This window comes from Tenrec ecaudatus, chromosome 4 (assembly GCF_050624435.1).
Source record: "Tenrec ecaudatus isolate mTenEca1 chromosome 4, mTenEca1.hap1, whole genome shotgun sequence".
Classification (NCBI taxonomy): Eukaryota; Metazoa; Chordata; class Mammalia; order Afrosoricida; family Tenrecidae; genus Tenrec; species Tenrec ecaudatus.
Genome location: NC_134533.1, coordinates 116,199,245 through 116,218,930, shown reverse-complemented (window position 1 = coordinate 116,218,930; position 19,686 = coordinate 116,199,245). Strand labels below are relative to the sequence as shown.

Here is a 19,686-nt window from a genome sequence, read left to right as displayed (position 1 = left end):
TTGCTGTGGTTTTGCCTCATCCCTTCAGATCTGCAATCAACTGCTAGAGCTTTCTACCCTCTCTCCCCCTACAGATCACCCTAAGAGATGCACCCACACCAGAATTCTACCGATATTCCAATAGACACCTTTTAAAACAAACATCATTTTACCCTTGTCCCCAAGTCTCAGTATGAAACTTTCCGATCAATCGAAAAGCCGAAGACTGATACAATGAAGGAACACCTGTAAACTAAGCACCTCTAGTTTTCCCTATTGACTGTCTGTTTACTGAAACATGTGATGCAAATTGTCTTGATGTTCCACCTCCAAAGATTTCCGAATGCATTTCCCTCAGAGTTCAGACATTTTATAAAGTCACTTAAGAAATTGAACAATAATCCTAGCAACATCAATACTCAGTCTAAATCCCCCCCCCAATTGTCCCAAGAGATGTATAGCTTTTTTTTTTAAGTATCCCAGCAAGATCCACATATTTTATTGGAATTTTTTAATATGGACTGTGACTGTCGAATCTTAGACATGAGACACGGTAAGTAAGGACTCAAACCTTTCCAGACAAGTCAAAGGATATAAGCAATGGCAACCATAGAGGCACCAGACACATCATTCCTTATTGATCAGTTTCCCCCACTTTCTTATACATCTATATTTATAAATCATTTTATTGGGGGCTCTTATATCTCATAACAATCCATACATCAATTGTATTTCTTTCTACTTGAGCCCTTGGTATCACTTTTTTCTCTCCCCCACCCTCATGACCCTGATAAAACATAATTATCATTTTCATATACACCATCTGCTGTCTCTGTTGTTGGTCCCCTTGGAGGGCGTGGTGGTGTTATACATCAATCATTGAGATTGGTTCCCCCTTGGCCCCTCACCTTCCCATTACCCTCATGGAATTGCTACTCCCAGTATTGTTCCTGAGGGGTTAGTCTGTCCTGGATTCTGCATGTTGAGAGCTCTTAACTGTACCAGTGCACATGCTCCGGTCTAGCTGGATTTGTAAGGAAGAACTGGGTCATGGTAGTGGCAGGGAGGAAGCATTAAAGAACTAGAGGAGTGTTGTATGTTTCATTGGTGCTATACTGCACCCTGACTGGCTCCTCCCTTCCTTGTGACCCTTCTGTAAGGGGATGTCCAATTGTGTCTACAAATAGGCTTTGGATCTCCACTCTGATCCCCTCTTTTGCATAGATATGATTGTTTGTTTTGCGTCTTCTGATGCCTGATACCTGATCCTGCCAACACCTCATGATCACAGACACAGGCTGGTGTGATTCACCCATGTGGGCTTTGTTGCTTCCCTGCTAGATGGCCACTTGTTTTGACTTCAAGCCTTCAAGACTCAAAACGCTCTTCCAATGTACAGAGACCAGAATTTACTCATTATCAGGGGCAAGAGAGGGTTGTTAAGGGGGAATATTGATGATGGAATCCAGAGTTTTGGTCCACAGTGATAAAAAAAGCCCAACTGATTAATGTAATTGCTATCAATAAGTTATATGATAGAGTTACAATTGTCCCTAAACAAAGGCCCCTTAGGTACAATCAAACCCTTATGGGACTTGGGTTCTTGGTTTGGAAGTTTAGGGTCATGGTTTCATAAGATAGCCCATTTAACTCGTCTGATATGTTTATTTCCACCTCCTAATTCACTGCACAGTGTCTTTAAGTTTTTAAAGTTCGCAAGCAACTATCCAAGATACTTTTGGTCTCCAATCATCTGGAGCAGCAGAGGAAGGAGGAGAACCAGGAACAGAACATGGAATCTATGGCCAACTGCCTCCATGAACCATTGCCTCCTCTGCCATGAGACTAGAAGAAATGAAAGGTGACTGGCTCAACATTTTGAGCAAAGATTCTACAAAAGAATCAGTTGGGGATGGGGGGGAATGGAGGGGACACAATGGAAAATTCTCATGGAATCCAGACTTTCTGGAGCAATGAAGGCTGAACAAACCCCCAAACTGTTTCCCTGCTCACCTTTAAATTTAATACAAAAATATTCCCTTGAGTCTTAAAGCAAGCAGTTGAGCTTTGCTAGCACACAATGACTGCTTTGAACAGTGTGCTTTTTAAAGAGATAATGGGTTCACACTGATAAAAGTAACCTAAAAGTTTGGTAGGAAACTTTGGGAACAGTGCCTTCATGAACAGGGAATGAGCGATTCGGAAAAGAAGGGTGATGCTGGAGGCCAACTGAAAGACCAAAACCAGTGTCAATGAACTGCATGTAGAGGGATTGCTGAATTGGTGTATATTCTGTTGTGCGTATTTGTAATAAAAGGAAATCATAATAAACAGCAAAGAAGGAGAAACCTCCATGGAATGCACAGTCCCACTCTGGCACACCTGTGTTGACATAAGTCAGAACTGATACAATGGCAAATGGTCCTATGTAAAAGTGGAAAAAGACAAAAATATGTTTGGAAACAATCTGACAATTTATCCAAACAATTTCTCTCTCTGTGTGGTAAGACAAGGAATACTTTTTGTTTCCATTTTGTGCACACAAACAAAACTAAAGTTTTATTACTATTGTTTCAGTAAGAATTTTTAAACCAAAAGCTAAGATGAGCAAAAATAAAAATTTGGCTGCAGAATAGGTGCTTTTACATACATACTAACTTGCTACACAACAGCTCTCATGACTTTTCAACACTAATAAAATAGCTCATGGTTTCTAGTACATTTTGGGGGGCACCTAACCCTCACATAATTCAGTAGTTCATTTGCTCAATCATACCGGAATAAGTGTAAGATGATTACCACAATTGATTTTAGAACATTTTACCCTACCCCCACCGCCCTCAAATAGCTCATGTTTATTGGATGCTACAGAACTTAAGCTTGGCTAAAATTTCTAGAACTTTACATTTTCTCTTAAAGTACAAAACTCGCACTGTAGCAAGTTTGGGGAAACAGTGAAGACAAAATCAAAACTCCCATAACCCTAGCATCTTAACCCACCATTATTTTTCCATAATTTCTTATCTGTTTTTCACATGCCCCTACCCTTTCTTAAGGACAGAAAAACCCATGTTCAAGTGTTAGCTTGTCCACTTACTAGTTCAGTGGTCTTAGGAGCAAAAAAGCAGAGTCTTAGTTTCTCATCTGACAGCAACTGTTGTGGATTGTGAAGATTCAAGTTCTAAGAAGGGGCCTAGTGGCTGACTGCCAGTGGGTACTCAACTCAGCCAAGACATCTGCATCTAACTCAGGTCCTCCACCACTCTTCATAAGGTTGGCAATGCCACATGAGAAAGGCCTGGCAATCTGCTCCAACCAAGACAACCTCAGGAGGCAGCAATTCTATTCTGTGGTCGACTCAGCAGCAGTGAGTAGCATCATACTGGAAGCATTCTTCCTTCTCGCTGCACACATCTCACGTCCACAAAAGGAAAGGCTGTCCATGCAACCTTCTACTGAGCCCACCCATGCCCCTGCCCTGTGCTCTCCCCCTCCTCGTGTTGGTGGGCTTGCTAGTAGCCTCCTGTTAACTCGTGCTCCAAAACATCATATGCTCAAGAGCGCTACCTGTATTTTAATTTTCCTATGCTCATCAAGAAACCTACCTGTATTTTAATTTTCCTATGTTGGGAATATCAGGTCAGGATTCAGTTAAACTTTGGTGAACCGTGGCTACACTCCCACATTTTTAACAAGGAAACCACGTGCCAATCTACATCATCTCCAGCAGAGAGCTAGAACTTGTTTCACTGAGCGTGTACATACACTGGGTATCAGCATCTCTCTCCCTCCTTCCTTTCCCCTCCCACTCCCTGCATTAATATTGTTTGGAAACAAAAAGTTAAAATGCCTTCCGTTATGCTTGTCAGTGGGACTGTCTAATGGAGAAGCTTACCTAGTGGTATCTTGAGGACATTCTTAGGAGCCATAACAGAGATATTGGTACTGTACCTGCAAGATGCAGGAGCCCTAGTAACACGGCAGGTAAAACGTTCAGCAGCTAACAAAAAGGTAAGCGGTTTTGTTTTGTATGATGGTGTATGCAACCCAGGACAGGTGGGTCTACAAGACAGTGACTGGATGGATGGCTGCCCAGGCCTGGCAGGGGAGGATGGGGGAAAACGGGGAGTTGACAAAAATGAGCACAAATAGAAAATGTTCTGAAAATGGAAAAAGAAAGAAAAGGTGAGCAGTAGCAACAGAGCAAGAGAAAGACGTGGTGGTCTGCTTCTACAAAGTCCCACAGCTTCGGAGAGCCGGGGGCGTTTCTCCTCGGTGCTGGGACGCTGCTACCAATGGGGTGCACTCGGCGGCAGCTGGGTTTGGTTTTTCTGTCTGTTTAGCAGTATAATATGCACTGCATATGTTCCCTTAGTCTGGGGGTGAGCCTTCCTTTTTTGGTTAATATTCACTTATCTTATTATGATTTGCATTGTTTGTTAATAATAAAACTTGTAAATATAACCTTTTTATCTAAAAAAACAAGACTTTCTCTCTCTCTCTCTCTTTTTTTTTTTTTGGTAATTAGTTCAAGGATCGTTTGTTGGCCTTTAGGAGTGTTTTCCAGTCCAGTCTGTTGGGGCACCACACCCTGGCCCCAAAGTCCACCTTCTGCATTCCCTGGGGACCTTGCCACTCCATTCCCTTGCTGTTCTGCTGCACTCCCCCAGGGCTTTGCCTCCGTGTGGCAAAAAAGAGACTCATGGAGCATGTCAAACACATACAAGTACAGAGAGTAACACAACGAACCCCAAGCTGTCACAAACATTTAACTTCTGGACAGGTGTATGTCAGTCCCAGTCTCAACTGCCTGCCCTGCCCCCTGCCAGGCTAATCAGATGCACACTGCAGGCAAGTCACTTCATCTATATTTCAAGAAGCAGATCTTGAAATGTCTTAAATACATACGTAAAACCACATGGCAATTTCATGACAATTTTTTACAGTAATCCTTTAATATCATCAGTTAAACATGCAAGTATTTAAATTTCCCCAAATTTAAATGTTTTTTTTAAACCTGGATCCAATTTGTTTCTATAATTCTTAAAAGGCAAAACATGTTCAACTCTCTTAATTCCTCACTGCCCTCCCAGCTCCGACCCCCCCACATCTGGCAAAATAGGGTTATATTTGACCTCTGTAATCTGCCGTGTTCTAGACTTCACTGATTAAATTCCTGAGGTGGTGGTAGACACAGTATCTGTGCCTTTCACCTCCTGAAAAACAACCGTTCATCTAACTTTCTAGCACTTTGCAGGTCCTGTTGCCCAGCTTCCTCCCATGAGTTGTCATCTTATATAAAGATGGTACATCAATCAAAACCACGAAGCCAACACTGAGAAATACTTCCTAAACCAATGCTCGTCTGTCTGTTCCCACAACCCACGCAGGACAGCAGGTTGTATTTACTTGTTATTCCCTCCTGTGGAGTCAAACCCATCAGCCACTCTGCAGGAGGAAGATGAAGCTGCTGGTCCCTATAAAGATTGACAGCTGTGGAAACCCCCCACAGGGTTGAGCTGGAAATGCCTCGGTGTCAGTGGGTTCCCGCCATGGAAAAATCTCTGGTGGCAGAGTGGTTCAGTAAAGATTAGTCTCGGTTAACCAGCTAAAAATGCCTGTCATAAAAAAGAAAATGTCCCTGCCATGAGCATTATGCTCTCTTAAGAACTATCTACAAGAGCACTTGGAAAGATGAGACCAACACTTTATGGGAGCAGTGAACTCATGTACCTGGAGGAGAGGCTCAGAAGAGGTGGGTGAGAAAGCTTACACAATTCAAACAATACAGACCGTACACATTCGAGTATAAGCCGAGTTTTCCAGCACATTTTTTATAGTTTTTGTGGTAAACCTAGGGGCCTCGGCTGATATTTGGGTCGGCTTACACTCGAGTAGATACGGATCAGAAGCATTGAATTGAACATGTAGAAACTGTTGAATTGGTGGATGTTATGCTGTGCATATTCTCAACAACAAAAAAAGAGAATGAGGGCAACATATGTACAAACATGCCTGATTCAACTGATGCATGGATGGTGATGAGTGTTGTACAAGCCCCCAGTGAGATTAAAAAAAAAAATACAGTGGTTCTCAACCTGGAGGTCAAAAAACCCTTTCACAAAGGTTGCCTAAGACCATCAGAAAACACGCATTTCCAATGTCTTAGGAACTGAGACACAGCTCCTCTCTATCCATCTGTAGGAGGGTCCACCTACATGCAGAGACGCCCACATACGAGTACCACCGGCCGGCATAAAGACTGTTACTCATGTTACACCATGCTTCAAGACAAAATTTCATTTATTTGTAACTAAAAATAAATATTTCACAATAAAAAAAAACCTCCCGGTCTGTCTAAATAAGAGGCTGGATGAACAATCTGGAGGAGAAAACAATGGGACCGACAGTTCAGGGGGACATGGGAGAGAGGGAGGTAAGGGGAAAGGTAGTGATATTAACAAACCCAGGGACAAGGGAACAACAAGTGATCCATATCAAGAGGAGGCCTGGTAGGGTGTGATCAAGGGTAATGTAGCCGAGATAAATTACTGAAACCCAAATGAAGACTGAACATGATAGTGGGACAAGAGGAAAGTCAAAGGAAATAGAGGAAAGAGCTAGGAGACAAAGGGCATTTATAGAGGTCTAAATAAAGGCATGTACACATGTAAATATATTTATATATGTGGATGGGGAAATAGATCTATATGTATATATTTATAAGTTTAGTATTAAGGTAGCAGATGGACATTGGGCCTCCACTCAAGTACTCCCTCAATGCAAGAACACTTTGTTCTATTAAACTGTCATTCTATGATGCTCACCTTTCCAACACAATCACTGATAACAAAGTGGATGAATAAGCAAAATGTGGTGAAGAAAGCTGATGGTGCCCAGCTATCAAAAGATATAGATCTGGGATCTTAAAGGCTTGAAGGTTAACAAGCGGCCATCTAGCTTAGAAGCAACAAAGCCCAAATGGAAAAAGCGCACCAGCCTGCATGATCATGATGTGCGAAGGGATCAATTATCAGGCATCAAGGAACAAAAAAATCATATAATTGTGTGCTCACCTCCCTGATAAGATCGCTGAAGACAAATGGGCGCATAAGCAAATGTGGTGAAGAAAGCTGATGGTGCCCGGCTAGCAAAAGATACAGCGTCTGGGGTCTTAAAGGCTTGAAGGTAAACAAGCGGCCATCTAGCTCAGAAGAAACAAAGCCCACATGGAAGAAGCACACCAGCCTGTGTGATCACAAGGTGTAGAAGGGATGAGTTACCAGGCAACAAAGAACAAAAAAAATCTATCATTATGAATGAGGCGGAGCGCAGAGCAGGGACCCAAAGCCCATCTGTAGGCCACTGTATATCCCCATACAGAAGGATCATGGGGAGGGACAAGCTAATTAGGGTGCAGTGTAGCAACAATGAAACATACAACTTTCCTCTAGTTCCTAAATGCTTCCTCTCCATCCACTATCATGACCCCAGTTATACCTTACAAATCTGACTAGACCGGAGGATGTACACTGGTACAGATAGGAACTGGAAACACAGAGAATCAAGGATGGATGATCCCTTCAGGACCAGTGGTGAGAGTGGCAATACCAGGAGGTTGGAGGGAAGGTGGCGTGGAAAGGGGGAACCAATTACAGGGATCTACATATAACCTCCTTTCTGGGGGACGGACAACAGAAAAGTGGGTGAAGGGAGACGTCAGACAGTGCAAGATATGACAAAATAATAATTTATAAATTATCAAGGGTTCATGAGGGATGGGGAAGGGGGGAGGGAAGAGAAAAAATGAGGAGCTAATGCCAGGGGCTAAGTGGAGAGCAAATGTTTTGAGAATGATGAGGGCAAGGAATGTACAAATGTGCTTTACACAATGGATGTATGGTGGCTTGTGATAAGAGTTGTATGATTAATATAACTAAAAAATATTTAATAAAATAAACAAACCTCAAAATCATAAAACAGACTGGCTTACTGGCTGGATAGGGTGATGGAATCTCAGAAGTTATGCCCCTTAAGGTCACCTTCCACAGCTCTCTGTTCAGCCAAACAATAAAGAAGTCTATAGGGAGGTACACACACCATAGAATAGTCCTTTCCAAGTGAGTGAGACTAACCATCCCACCCCCTAATGATCTAGGGGGGCTGCAAAAGCAGATACTTACACTTTATCTTGGATTATGGGTGAAAGTACAAACGTTTTTAATTGCCAGGGGGATGCTGGGTAAATTTATTTTTGAAGGTACAGTGGGCCAAATAAGTTTGGGAACCTATGTCTTCGAATACTGAACCATGGGAGATCAAAAGGGTAGCACTGACCCAAGGTCAAAGTTCAGAAGGGTTAGAAAGGAAGGAATGAAAACAGGACACACAGGGAGGAAGTGAGGTAAGTGATACTACATTGTAGAGATTACAATCAATGAGATTAAACAAACTGTGTATGAATTATTGAATGGACTAGTTCTACCTCCATCCGATCCACAGTGAATTCAAATAAATAAAGGTAAAGGGGAGTGATGGAGGGAACTTACTTTCAAACGGCTCAGAACCCTCCACAATGTTGGTATATACCAGGTATATGCCATCAAGTCAGTTCCAACTCCCGATCCGCACGTGTGTTGGAATAGACTGTGCTCCACAGGGTGTTCCACTGGCTGGTTTTTCACTAGATCACCAGCCCTTCTTCTGAGGTTCGCACGCACGTACGCATGCACACGCAAGGCAATTAGGCAAATGTGGCACAACACTAGCAATCAGTGGACTTAGGTAAAGTAATATGTCCTTTGACAATTTTTGTAATATTTGTAAAATGTTGAATTTACCCTCTAATGGAAAAGCTTGGAGGCGGAATCAGTAACCTTTTTAGATATTAAGAGCAATACCAGGCTTTGAAAATATTGTTCAGTTCTGACATCAGACTGATGAATAGGCAGGGCATTTCCAATGTTGGATTTTTATTGGCAGTAATAGGTTCTGTTTAAAAGACCTGCTTGCAACGTTGGTGAGGACGGCCTCACTTCTCACAACTCATCCACCTGCGTGTCCTTTACCTGAGACATCCATCTGTCATCTCCTTGAATATCTTCGGCTGCATGTGGGATAGCTGCTGGGTTTGAATCTCCTTGGCTCATTCTACACCTGGGAAAAGAAAGCTTACGTCATGGTTCAGTCATTAATGGGGTGCTTATTTGTTATGACTTACATATTACACATCCGCTTTAAAATAATCATTTCAGTTTCACCATGGCTTTTCCTAGAAGTTAAAACTAGAGTTCATTTACAGTAGGGAAGAGTCCCAAGACTCTTAAGTATCACACAAATATCTATCAGCACTAACTTCAAGATAGTTCTGAATATCATTTACAAACAATGCACTGAATTAAAAACATCTGGTTCAAGAATATGTTTTGCAGGAAGAGACAAGCCAGACAGGGTGCGATGTAGCAACGACGAAAAATACAACTTTCCTCTAGCTCCTAAATGTTTCCTCTCCCCGCCCCCATCATGATCCCAATTCTACCATGCAAGTCTGGCTAGACCAGAGGATGGACACTGGTACAGAAAGGAACTAGAAACGCAGGGAATCCAGGGTGGAAGATCCCTTCAGGACCCATGGTGTGAGTGGCGATACTCAGCACGTAGAGGGAGGGTGGGTTGGAAAGGGAGACTGGATTACAAGGATCTACATGTGACCCCCCCTCCCTGGGGGATGGACAACGGAAAAGTGGGTGAAGGGAGACGTCGGACAGGGCAAGATATGACAAAATAATAATTTATAAATTATCAAGGGTTCATGAGGGAGGGGTGAGCAGGGAGGGAGAGAAAAAAATGAGACCTGATGCCAGGGGCTTAAGTGGAGAGCTAATGTTTTGAGAATGATGAGGGCAACAAATGTACAAATGTGGTTTACACAATTGATGCATGTATGGATTGTGTTAAGAGTTGTATGAGCCCCTAGTAAAATGATTTAAAAAAAAAAAATACTTGACTGGGACAGTGAATACGTCAAAGAACCAGCCAAGTTGTCCATGTAAACCTGGGGAGAGACAGACACTGACTTTTTAAAGAACTAGGAACCTAGGAGACATCAACTCCTGCTCTTCCCAATTCTACCTGGGGTGAGCACACCGATGAAGGCAATGCTTGTTGGGACTGTGATGCTAGAGTGATGTGTGTGAAGAGTGCTGTTGTTATGCCCTTATGCTCACACTTGCCCCAATCCTTTTATCCTTAGTAATTTGACTTATTTTTAGATGGTTTGATGTGTTTGCAGTGAATAAACCGAGCATTCGAAAATGTCAACAAAAAAGAGTATGTTTTGCACCTCTAGTAATTTTTCATGATTACGTGTATTCAAAAAACCCCTCAAACTCACTGCCACACAGTCAATTCTGACTCAAAGCGACCCTTTAGGACAGAGCAGAAGTGTCCCATGGTTTTCTAAGTTTTAACTCTTTACAGGAGTAGAAAGCCTCATTTTTCTCCCTCAGAGTGGCTGGTGGTTTCAAACTGCTGACCTTGTGGCTAGCAGCCCAATTCGTAACCCACTACACTGCCAAGGCTACTCACTATATGTGTGCTAAGTGTCAAGTGACACCTACAGTACAATGAAACTTACATCAGAGCTTCTAAGGATGCTGGAATTACTTCAGAATTATGTAGCAAAGGGTGGGAGAAGTTAGTCTCGGAAACCCACAAGGGCAGTACTACCCTGCCCTATGGGATCATTATGAGTCGGCATGTACTCAATGGCAGTAGACACCACTGATTTCTAAACATAACAGAACTATACCATCAAAACCCACCCACCACCCAGCCCCTAAAACAAACCAAACCAAACCAAACCAAACCCACTGCCTTGGAGTCTATTCTGACTCATAGAGACCCTATGGGATATAATAAAAGTAGCCATAGATCCTGGCACTGGTTTTGGACAAATGCTTCCTGAGTGTTTTCATTTTTGACATGTCTCCACTAAGAAAATTTTAGTAGCAACGAACCTAACTAAATATAGCATCTGAGAGTGCGGACGAACTGAATGAAATCCAGGAAAGTTAGAGGGGCTGATCTCCCAGAAAACAAATACAAAATCCAGACTATTTTTGAGCAATTCTGGAGCATACACTACAGACATGAGAAGGCATTTCACAGATGCAAAAGACGATGAGAAGAGAAAATTCTGGTGTTTGGGGTGGGGTGGGGCTTATGTTAATTTTACCTCCAAAATGCGGTCTTTCCACAAGCCATGGTGTTTTCAATCACTTCATATGCACGTGAAAGCTGGACACTGAATAAGGAAGACTGAAGAAGATGTGATGCATTTCAACGACGGTACTGGAGAAGAATACTGAAGTATTGTGAACTGCCAAAAGAACAACTCTGTCTTGGAAGAAGTACAGCCAGAATGCTCCTTAGGGGCAAGGATGGTGAGACTTTGTCTCATGTTCTTTGGACATGCTGTCAGGAGAGAGCAGTCCCTGGAGAGGGGGCCCTGAAAAAGAGCGAGGTCCTTGACCAGATGGATTGACAGGCCCAATGGTGGCAACAATGGGCTCAAAGATAAGAACAATTGTGAGGGTGGCACCGGACCAGGCTGGCATTGTTTGTTTGTTGTACAAAGGGATGACCCATCGGCACCTGACAACAACAAACCCTCAGTTCTTAGGGCCTACTCATGATCACCTGCTAAGAGCCAGTAACAAGGAAGAGGAGCTAGAGTTTGCACGACACACCTGCTCTCCGGAGGATGCTGAGGTTCCTTTGGACCAAGCTGTCTTCACTTTGGGCACTTCCCAGACCTCACACGATGCACTTCCTTTAAAATAAAGCCGGCATTGTACGTCGAGAGTGGTCTGTGAGTTGTTCCATAGTGTCACTACTGGACACAATGACCGAATGGGCTCTCTAGTTTGCTTTGGGCTGCTCCAAGGGAGAAAGATGGAGCCACCTGTCCACAAAAAGACTTACATCTTCAAATCCCCGGGGAGCGGTTCTACTCTATCCTATGTGATCTCCCAAGATGAGAATTCACTCGATAGCACTGAGTTGGGTTTAAAGAAAGTACGAAGTGCCAACAGGGCTGCAGTTAAGTGGCCTGTGACCCGGGTGAAGATACTCCTAAACTTTAAACCTAGAGCTGATCAGAATTGAGAGGTGTTCTTGGAAGCCTCCTGACTGTCAACTGGAAGGACATACTTAACTTGTGAGCTCTGACCTAGCTTCAGGTGGTTAGCGTCAGGGAGAGAGATGCTGGCTTTTGCAGCTGATAGTAAAACCAAAACACCAAACCCACAGCTACTGGGTCAATTCAATTCCAACTCATAGTGGCCCTGTATAGGGTCTCTTGGACTGTGGATTTTCATAGGAGCAGAGTGTCCTTTTCCTCCCATGGAACCAATAGTAGGTTTGAACGACCGACTGTGTGGTTAGCAGTCCAATGGAGGTGGTGTGAGAGAAATGAAAAAGGAAAGACTTGCATTTATGCCAATCTGCTAGTATCCTCATAGTCACTTACAGAAAAAAGGAAGACATACTCTTTGTGGGCAATCTATTTTCCCTTCCCAGCCAATGTCAAACACAGCTCAGCTTTCTCAGGAAAGGGACTCAGTGACATATCTTCAGTACGTATTTACAAGGCATGCAAAGCACAGGGGCTGTCGAGGTGGTAGTTTTTCAGAATCCGGAAACAGCCGGTCCTAGACATGGAAGCATGTCTTCACTCACGAGAAATTATTGAAGACTAGTAACCGATTGCCCACACCAGTAAGGCCAACCCTAAATAACACTCGGTCTGAAATAAAACCCTGCCGTCGCCCTTCGCTGCTGTGGCGTCGACAGCAAGCAGCTCATGGGGAGCTCAGGCGCACAGAACAGATCTGATCCAGAGGGTTGTCAAGACCGGGGCTTTTAGAAGCAGATTTCCACAAGTGTCTTCACAAGCACAGTGCGGTAAACCCTAACCACCAGCCAAAAATGCTTAACCAAGTGCCACCCAAATCCAACTCATTACCACAAGGAATTCTGACTCTCAGGTTGCAGGTCATAGCAATTCCATAGCAGAGGAGGACTGCTCCGGAGGATGTAAGGATGGAATCCTGACAGAGCAGATTACCCCATCTTTATCCCCTCGAGCAGCTGGGGAGTCCAGGTCGCTGGTATTCGAATCACCAGGGCTGGCTCGCTCGCACTCTCAGCAGAGAGTAAATAGTGGTGGGAGGGGAAATGTAAGTGGTCAAAGTAATCCCTCCAAGGCTAAGCTGGATCTGTAAAGTGTAATTCAGATAGCATTACATTGCATGAGGTATGAAGAGTAACCTCAAGGTGATTTAAAGTATACAGGAGGACTGTGTGGGTTAGATGCAAACACCATGACATTTGAGATAAGGGCTTGGGTACTTGTAATTTTGGTATCAACGGGGGCTCTTCAAGTACCAGCAGGGTCACCCAAAGTGAACAGGTTTCAGCAGAGCTTCCAGGCTAAACACAGACATCGAATGAAGGCTGTCTACTTCAAGGAATAAGCTAATGGAAATCCTCTGTGTAAGGTCTGAAACACTCAGTTACTGAAAACCTAATGCAGAGACGCAGAGCATGGTCAGAGAGAGTGGCAGAAGGAAGGTCCCTTAGGTTGGAACCAAAAAATCAGACTCTGCCACTGAGTCTATGCCAATTCATAGCGACCCTACAGGACAGGGTAGAACTGCCTGACTGTAACTCTTTATGGAAGTAGAAAGCCCCATCTTCCTCCTAAGGAGTGGCTGGTGGTTTGGAACTGCTGACCTTGTGATTAGCAGCCCAACCCATCACCACTATGCCACCAACCTCCTCAAGAAGGAAGGGACTCAAAATATGATTTAAGAGCTGCCTTCTCAGAGTCGACTACAATGCGTGGGAAGGAGTAAAGCCTGGGGGAGTACAGCCTTCAGGACTATACTTCGTTTGCGGATGGGGTACGTCCCAAAAGGAGAAGAGCTCATTCGTACATCCACCAAGAATTGGAGCATGGGACATATGAAGTAACCATCTAGAAAAGTGGAAGTTAAAAATGAAACAGGACACATAAACATCAATACTCTAGGTGTTAGTGAGCTGAAATGGGCTGGTATTGGTAATTTTTAGTTAGAAGATGGTATGCTTTACTATGTTGGGAATGACACACTGAAGAGGAATGGCGTTGCACGCATGGTCAAAAAGGACATTTCAAAACCTATCCAGCACAGAATGTGAGTGTGAGTGTGTGTGTGAGTGTACACTAAGGTATACACAAAACATATGACCACCAGGGTTCAAGTTCACACACGCATGGATTTATACTAGACAAAAAGCATTTAAACCTGTCTCAGCGATCAGTGGATGTTAGCAGACAAGGACTCTCAGCAATACATTTGTTAGTTTCCTTGGGGTGCCTTCAAAAAATAAAACGAACGATCCAATCCAAACAGTGGTTTCTGAGAGGAATCGACTGGGCCAAATTCACAGCAGAGAACAACCCAGAAAGCTGGGGAGACTATTTTAAGAGGGCTCTAGAGTAAGGTGACCAGACGTCCCAATTTTTAACATTTTTTTTTAAAGTCCCGATTTTTGGAAAGAATGCACGACAAGCTAGGGTATACAGTTCTCGGCTGCCATGTGGCTATTTTGCCAGGATATAAGTTGTATCAATGGTGTCCCACTAGTGTCCCGCTTTACCAATGTTAAAATCTGGTCACCTTACGCTAAAGGGATAATCTTGGTAGATATGGTCAAGGTCACAGTAGTTCAAAATTTAAAGATATTTGAAAACTACATTGGTGAGAAAGATCCTAGGAATATTGTGCCAAGGAATTTCCCCCACATCCTGACCACGCACCTGTTCATTCATCCAGAGTAGTAAGCACTGTCCTGTGAGCATTTCACTGGGAAACCTTACCCTATCCCACCACCCTCCAGCCCCAACCTTGCCCCTTCAGACTGCTTTTTGCTCTCCAAACGCAAAGAAAATTTCAAAGGAGCACAACTTGAGTGCCTTAAGGAGTCAAGACTGCCCTTTGGACGTGGTATAAATTGAAGAGTGCAGAATTCTTTGGGGAGAAAGGTTAGAGATGAAAACACTGCCATCAGAAATGACAGACCTCGAGAGAAGACAGACTGAGAAACAATAGCAACACAATTTAATATTTGTTTCATGGAGTTTTCTATGGGTCAATAGCGAGCCTTCTTGACTCACCCTCTTATGCTTTCCTGTTCTTCAATCACTTGGCCTCTTCTTGATCTCTATTGAGAAACTACCTCCTGAGACATTGTACATGGTGTGCTCTTGTCTGATAAAAAGGAACCTTGGTGGCACTGCGGGTTAGACACTGAGTTGCTAACCACAAGTTCAGTGGTTCAAGCTCATCAGCTGCTCTGAGGGAGTGAGACGGTCAACTCCCATAATGAGACAAGTGAATTGATTACTGCAGGCACCCACTGATCACAGAGACGAGTTTTTAAATCATTTTTTAAAACCACGGCATGTAAGAACTGAAACCAGACAGCAGTACTTTTTTACTTACCCTGGTGTTCCAATGGATTGTCTTTTACATTCCCTGGTGCATATACTCCACTGTCTAGATTAATGTTCGTTTAGGATTTCTTCAGATCTTCAGGAGCCCTGCTGTGCAATGGGGTTAGCACCCAGCTACTAACTGAAAGGCTGGCAAAACAAACTGCCCAGTGGCTCCCCAAAAGACAGACAGGCAGTTGGCTTCTGTAGATTTACAGCCTCAGAAAACCCATTCTTCCCTCTGGGGCCATTTAGTCACGATCTACTTGCCAGCAGTGGAGTTTTCTTAGCTCTATGATCAACTTACAGACACAGATTTTCAGAACTCAACCAACAAATAAACTGATCTAAAATAATCACCGCAATACACATTCACTAAGAACTGGTTGCTTACAAGACATTGTTTTAGTTTTTTTGTTATTAAATAAAACTGAAGTTCAGAGACTTAAGGGATGCCCTTCATGAGTAGGAGAGCTTGGATATGAACTCAGGCTAAACTCACTTCTAAACCCTATTTACTTCTCCCCAAATCTTCCACTGAATATTCAATGCATACGTACTCTTCAGCAGAGGGCATTAGGCTTTTATATAGAAAAGCTTGCATGGGACCATAAGGAGTCCTGGTGGAAAAACATTGGGCTGCCAATTTCAAGGGCAGCCGTTCAAGCCGGCCAGCTGCTTCCTGGCGTCACTGCTCCTCTATAGCTCGATAACCTGGGAAAACCTAAATAAAGTCTACGGCTCCAGTTCAAATTAGTGGCTGTCAGTTTGCCTTTGGGTTTGTGAAAGTGATACATCTGAACTTAGCAAGTTGATTTGCTTCTATTTTCTATGAAAACCTATTTCCTGAGCAGAACCCTTCAACCTTGGTCCTAAATCTCTTCATAGGAAAAACAACAAAAATTATTTGGACACGGAAATTGGGGAACAAAGTATCATGTATTTGAGGTTACAGGGCAGGTATGATTGGGAGATGGAAAAATATTCCCAATTATCTGGTCTCCTAGCCCCCTTAACTATAAACCCTGGTGGTGCTGTCAGATAAGCAATGGGCTGCTTAGTCAAACCCCCCGCCTACCAGCCATTCCGTGCGTGGGACAAGGATGCGGCTCTCTGCTCCTGGAAAGATGTCCCACCTCCGAAATCCTCTCCAGGGCTGCTCGGAGTCCCAAATGGACTCCACGGCAGTGGGTGAATACTACCCCCACCCCCACCTCCAGAAGAGCAAAGAAGCTGAGTGAAAGCTTGTTTCTTTGTGCCTCAGACACTTGAGTTTTGTCCGATTTTGCCAAATGAAAAACCTTACAATACAAAGTAGCTTTCATAGTTTTACTGATGCCTGTGCGTTGGTAACATTTTCAAATAGAAGGGAAAGGATAACTGAGCCACAAGCACATGCAAGCCCTAAGAATCAGGATGGAAATGCACAATTCCTCAAAACTCCCTGCTTCCCCGTCAGTGTCATCTCACAGCACACCTGTAAGACAGGGCAGAGCTGCCTATGTGAGTGTCTGAGACTGCAACTGTGGGGGTAGAAAGCCTCATTTTCTCCACAAAGCAGGTAGGTGGTGGTTTTGAATTGCTAACCTACCCGTTAGCAGCCCAAAGTGTAACCACTGTGCCACCTGGAGACTACATATTCTTTACAATAAAAATGAAGAGTCAGGGAGAGAAAAAAAGACCGAGTCAAGAACTGCTACCTAGCGAGCAGGCTGTGTTCAAACTCATGGCCATCAAGTCACTTCACTTCGAAGTCACAGCAACCTTATAAGAAAGGGAGAACTGCCCCTGTGGGTTTCCAAGGCTGTCAATCTTTACTGAGGCATAAACCCTCATCTGTCTGCTGCAGAGTGGCTGGTGGTCTTCAACTGCTGACCTTGTAGTTAGCAGCCCAACATGTAACCTAATACACCACCAGGGATCCTCAGACTGTGCTCACTCACATACTGCCACTGAGTTGATTCGACTCACAGGAACCCTACAGGACAGGGAGAACTGCTCCTGTGGGCTTCCCAGACTCTGAATTCTGTACAGGAGTGAAAAATTTCATCTTTCCCATGGGGCCGCTGGTAGTTTCAAACTGCCGAGCTTCCTTCCGGTTAGCCGCTCAAGGAACGCCTCTCAGACTGTGGCAGGCCATAAAAAGCTGGGCAACTTTTGGGTGCCCTGCCCCAGGTAGAAGGCAATAGTAAAACAGAGAGGTCTTCAGAATGGAGAACACTGTAATCGGTGATTTTTTTAAGCAGGAACCCACAGAGAGATGTGACTCCCGTCTACCTTACTGATTCACAGTCATTGCACGGTGGAGCAAATCATTACCTTCTGACAGACAACACAAACCGCACATATGGAACAACCTACTCCAGAGGTTTCATTCCCAGGGTCCCTACTGTCTCCATGTTCTCTACATGGGCCTTAACAGTATAATACCAGTATTTTAACAGTAAAGAACCAGAATTCCTCGATGCCAATTCCAGTATCGTAGAGGGCCATTTTTAAACAAAAGAGTTACAAAATCTCAAACTGAGTGGGATGTTTCTTTCTTTTTAATTTTTTTTCTATTTCTTTAACCCTAACCCTAGGGATGTTTATTTCTTTTGAACCAGGAGACAGTTTGGGGGGGAAGGGGGGACTGCACTTCATTGTCACAGGGAGTTGGCAAGGTTAATCTGAAAAGGAAGGCGGCGCTTCATCCTGAATTCAGCACATCCATAATTTATTATCCAATGCGCAGGCCAAGAAATTAACACACAGTCATTTGCTATGCCCCGGCTAGGCTGATCTACACAGAGGGAACCTCTATGCAACCAGGAGAAGAAGTTAAAAGACACAAAGTTGGCTCTAGGTCTCCTACTGACCCAATAGGACAGGGTACTCTTCGATCGATCCTTTGCGTTTCTAGGATTGTACATCTTTGGGGCAGACTCATTTTTCTTCCATAGAGCTGCTCGTGGGTTTGAAATTCCCAGCCTGCCCTGCTGGCCCAATGCGCACCCTACCAGGCCACCATCCCAGTCTCAGGGATATTCAAATGCTAGTCCTGTTTCCTTTCATCTTTGTCTACACCTTTACCTATCACCCAAATTCCTCATATTTAAAGCTGACCAAATGAGTCCCCAGGTGGACTTCCCTGTCTCCTTTAAAGAGAGTATTGCTGTACATAAACTCTGGAAGTCCTGCTTTGGAAAGCTGATGTAAGGAGCAGGCAGTCTTCATGCCTGCGATCAATCAAATGTATAAACCAGAAGGCACTGCCGTGAAGCGGGAGTAAGGCACCTAAAAAAACCTACCTACCAGCTGGTTAACAAACAGCTGCATGACCTGGGGTAAGGTAAATCGCCGACCTGTCTCTAAAATGGGGTGCTGGACTGGACGGTCCCCTAGGAAACAATCGCTTCTGAGTCATGACAGTCTAGGGGGGTCTTTTGAATACGTTGGAGGAGGAAACGGAGAAGTTGCACAAGAGTTGAAATTTTTCCACGAAAGAGGGAGGAAAAAGTGCCTGGTTAAAAATGAGCCGAGGGACTGGTCAGGGCCCACGTTAATGGCCCCGCGGGAAAAGGGCGAGATGGGTCAGAGATGCAACCTCAGGAACTGAGGCAACAGCTGAGCCCGAGACGAGGAGAACTGCCACAAATGGTACGGGCAGGCGCGAACAAGCGGCCAAGGGGCGCTGGGAGCTGGGGGTGCGGGGAGGCCTCCTCCAGGGGGTGTGTACGGGAAGGGAGGTCGGCCCCGCCGCCACCATCCTCAACGGGGAAAGGCGGGGCTGAAGAACGGGCTGGCGGCAGCGGGAAGCCGACAGGTCTGGGAGCGGGGTGCGGGGGAAATGGCTCTACCCGGACGGCGAGCGGCGGAGAAGGCGCGCGCGGGAGACCCCCAAGGGCCCGGCGGGGAAGTGGTGGCGCGGGGGGAGGGGCGCGGGGCAGTGGGGGAGGGGAGACGGCGGGCTTCTCACAATAACAAATCGCGGCCTCACCTCGAAGTCACCGGCTCCTGGCGACTCTGGATGCACTCTCTCAGGTGAAGGGTCCGTGCGGGCCCCAAGCGGCTGCGGCGTCGGCGGGTGGCGCGTCTGTCGCTCGCTCCCTCGCTCGCTCAGTCCCGGCGGCCCCGCTCCGACGCGTCCCTCCTCCGGCCCCAGCACCAGCAGCAGCGCCTCCACT

The 19,686-nt window shown here is 44.7% G+C and overlaps 1 protein-coding gene across 1 annotated transcript in view; it reads right to left on the bottom strand.

The window, feature by feature from the left end:
- The window catches only part of PAFAH1B2 (platelet activating factor acetylhydrolase 1b catalytic subunit 2), a 30,749-nt gene extending 11,063 nt beyond the window's left edge, over nucleotides 1-19,686 (bottom strand). The window contains exons 1-2 of the mRNA XM_075546637.1: nucleotides 19,500-19,686; nucleotides 9,048-9,135 (exon numbers count right to left, since the gene is read on the bottom strand). Of these exons, the coding sequence (XP_075402752.1) occupies nucleotides 9,048-9,128 (81 nt within the window). The 5' untranslated portion in view covers nucleotides 9,129-9,135; nucleotides 19,500-19,686. The remainder of the gene's footprint in view (nucleotides 1-9,047; nucleotides 9,136-19,499) is intronic.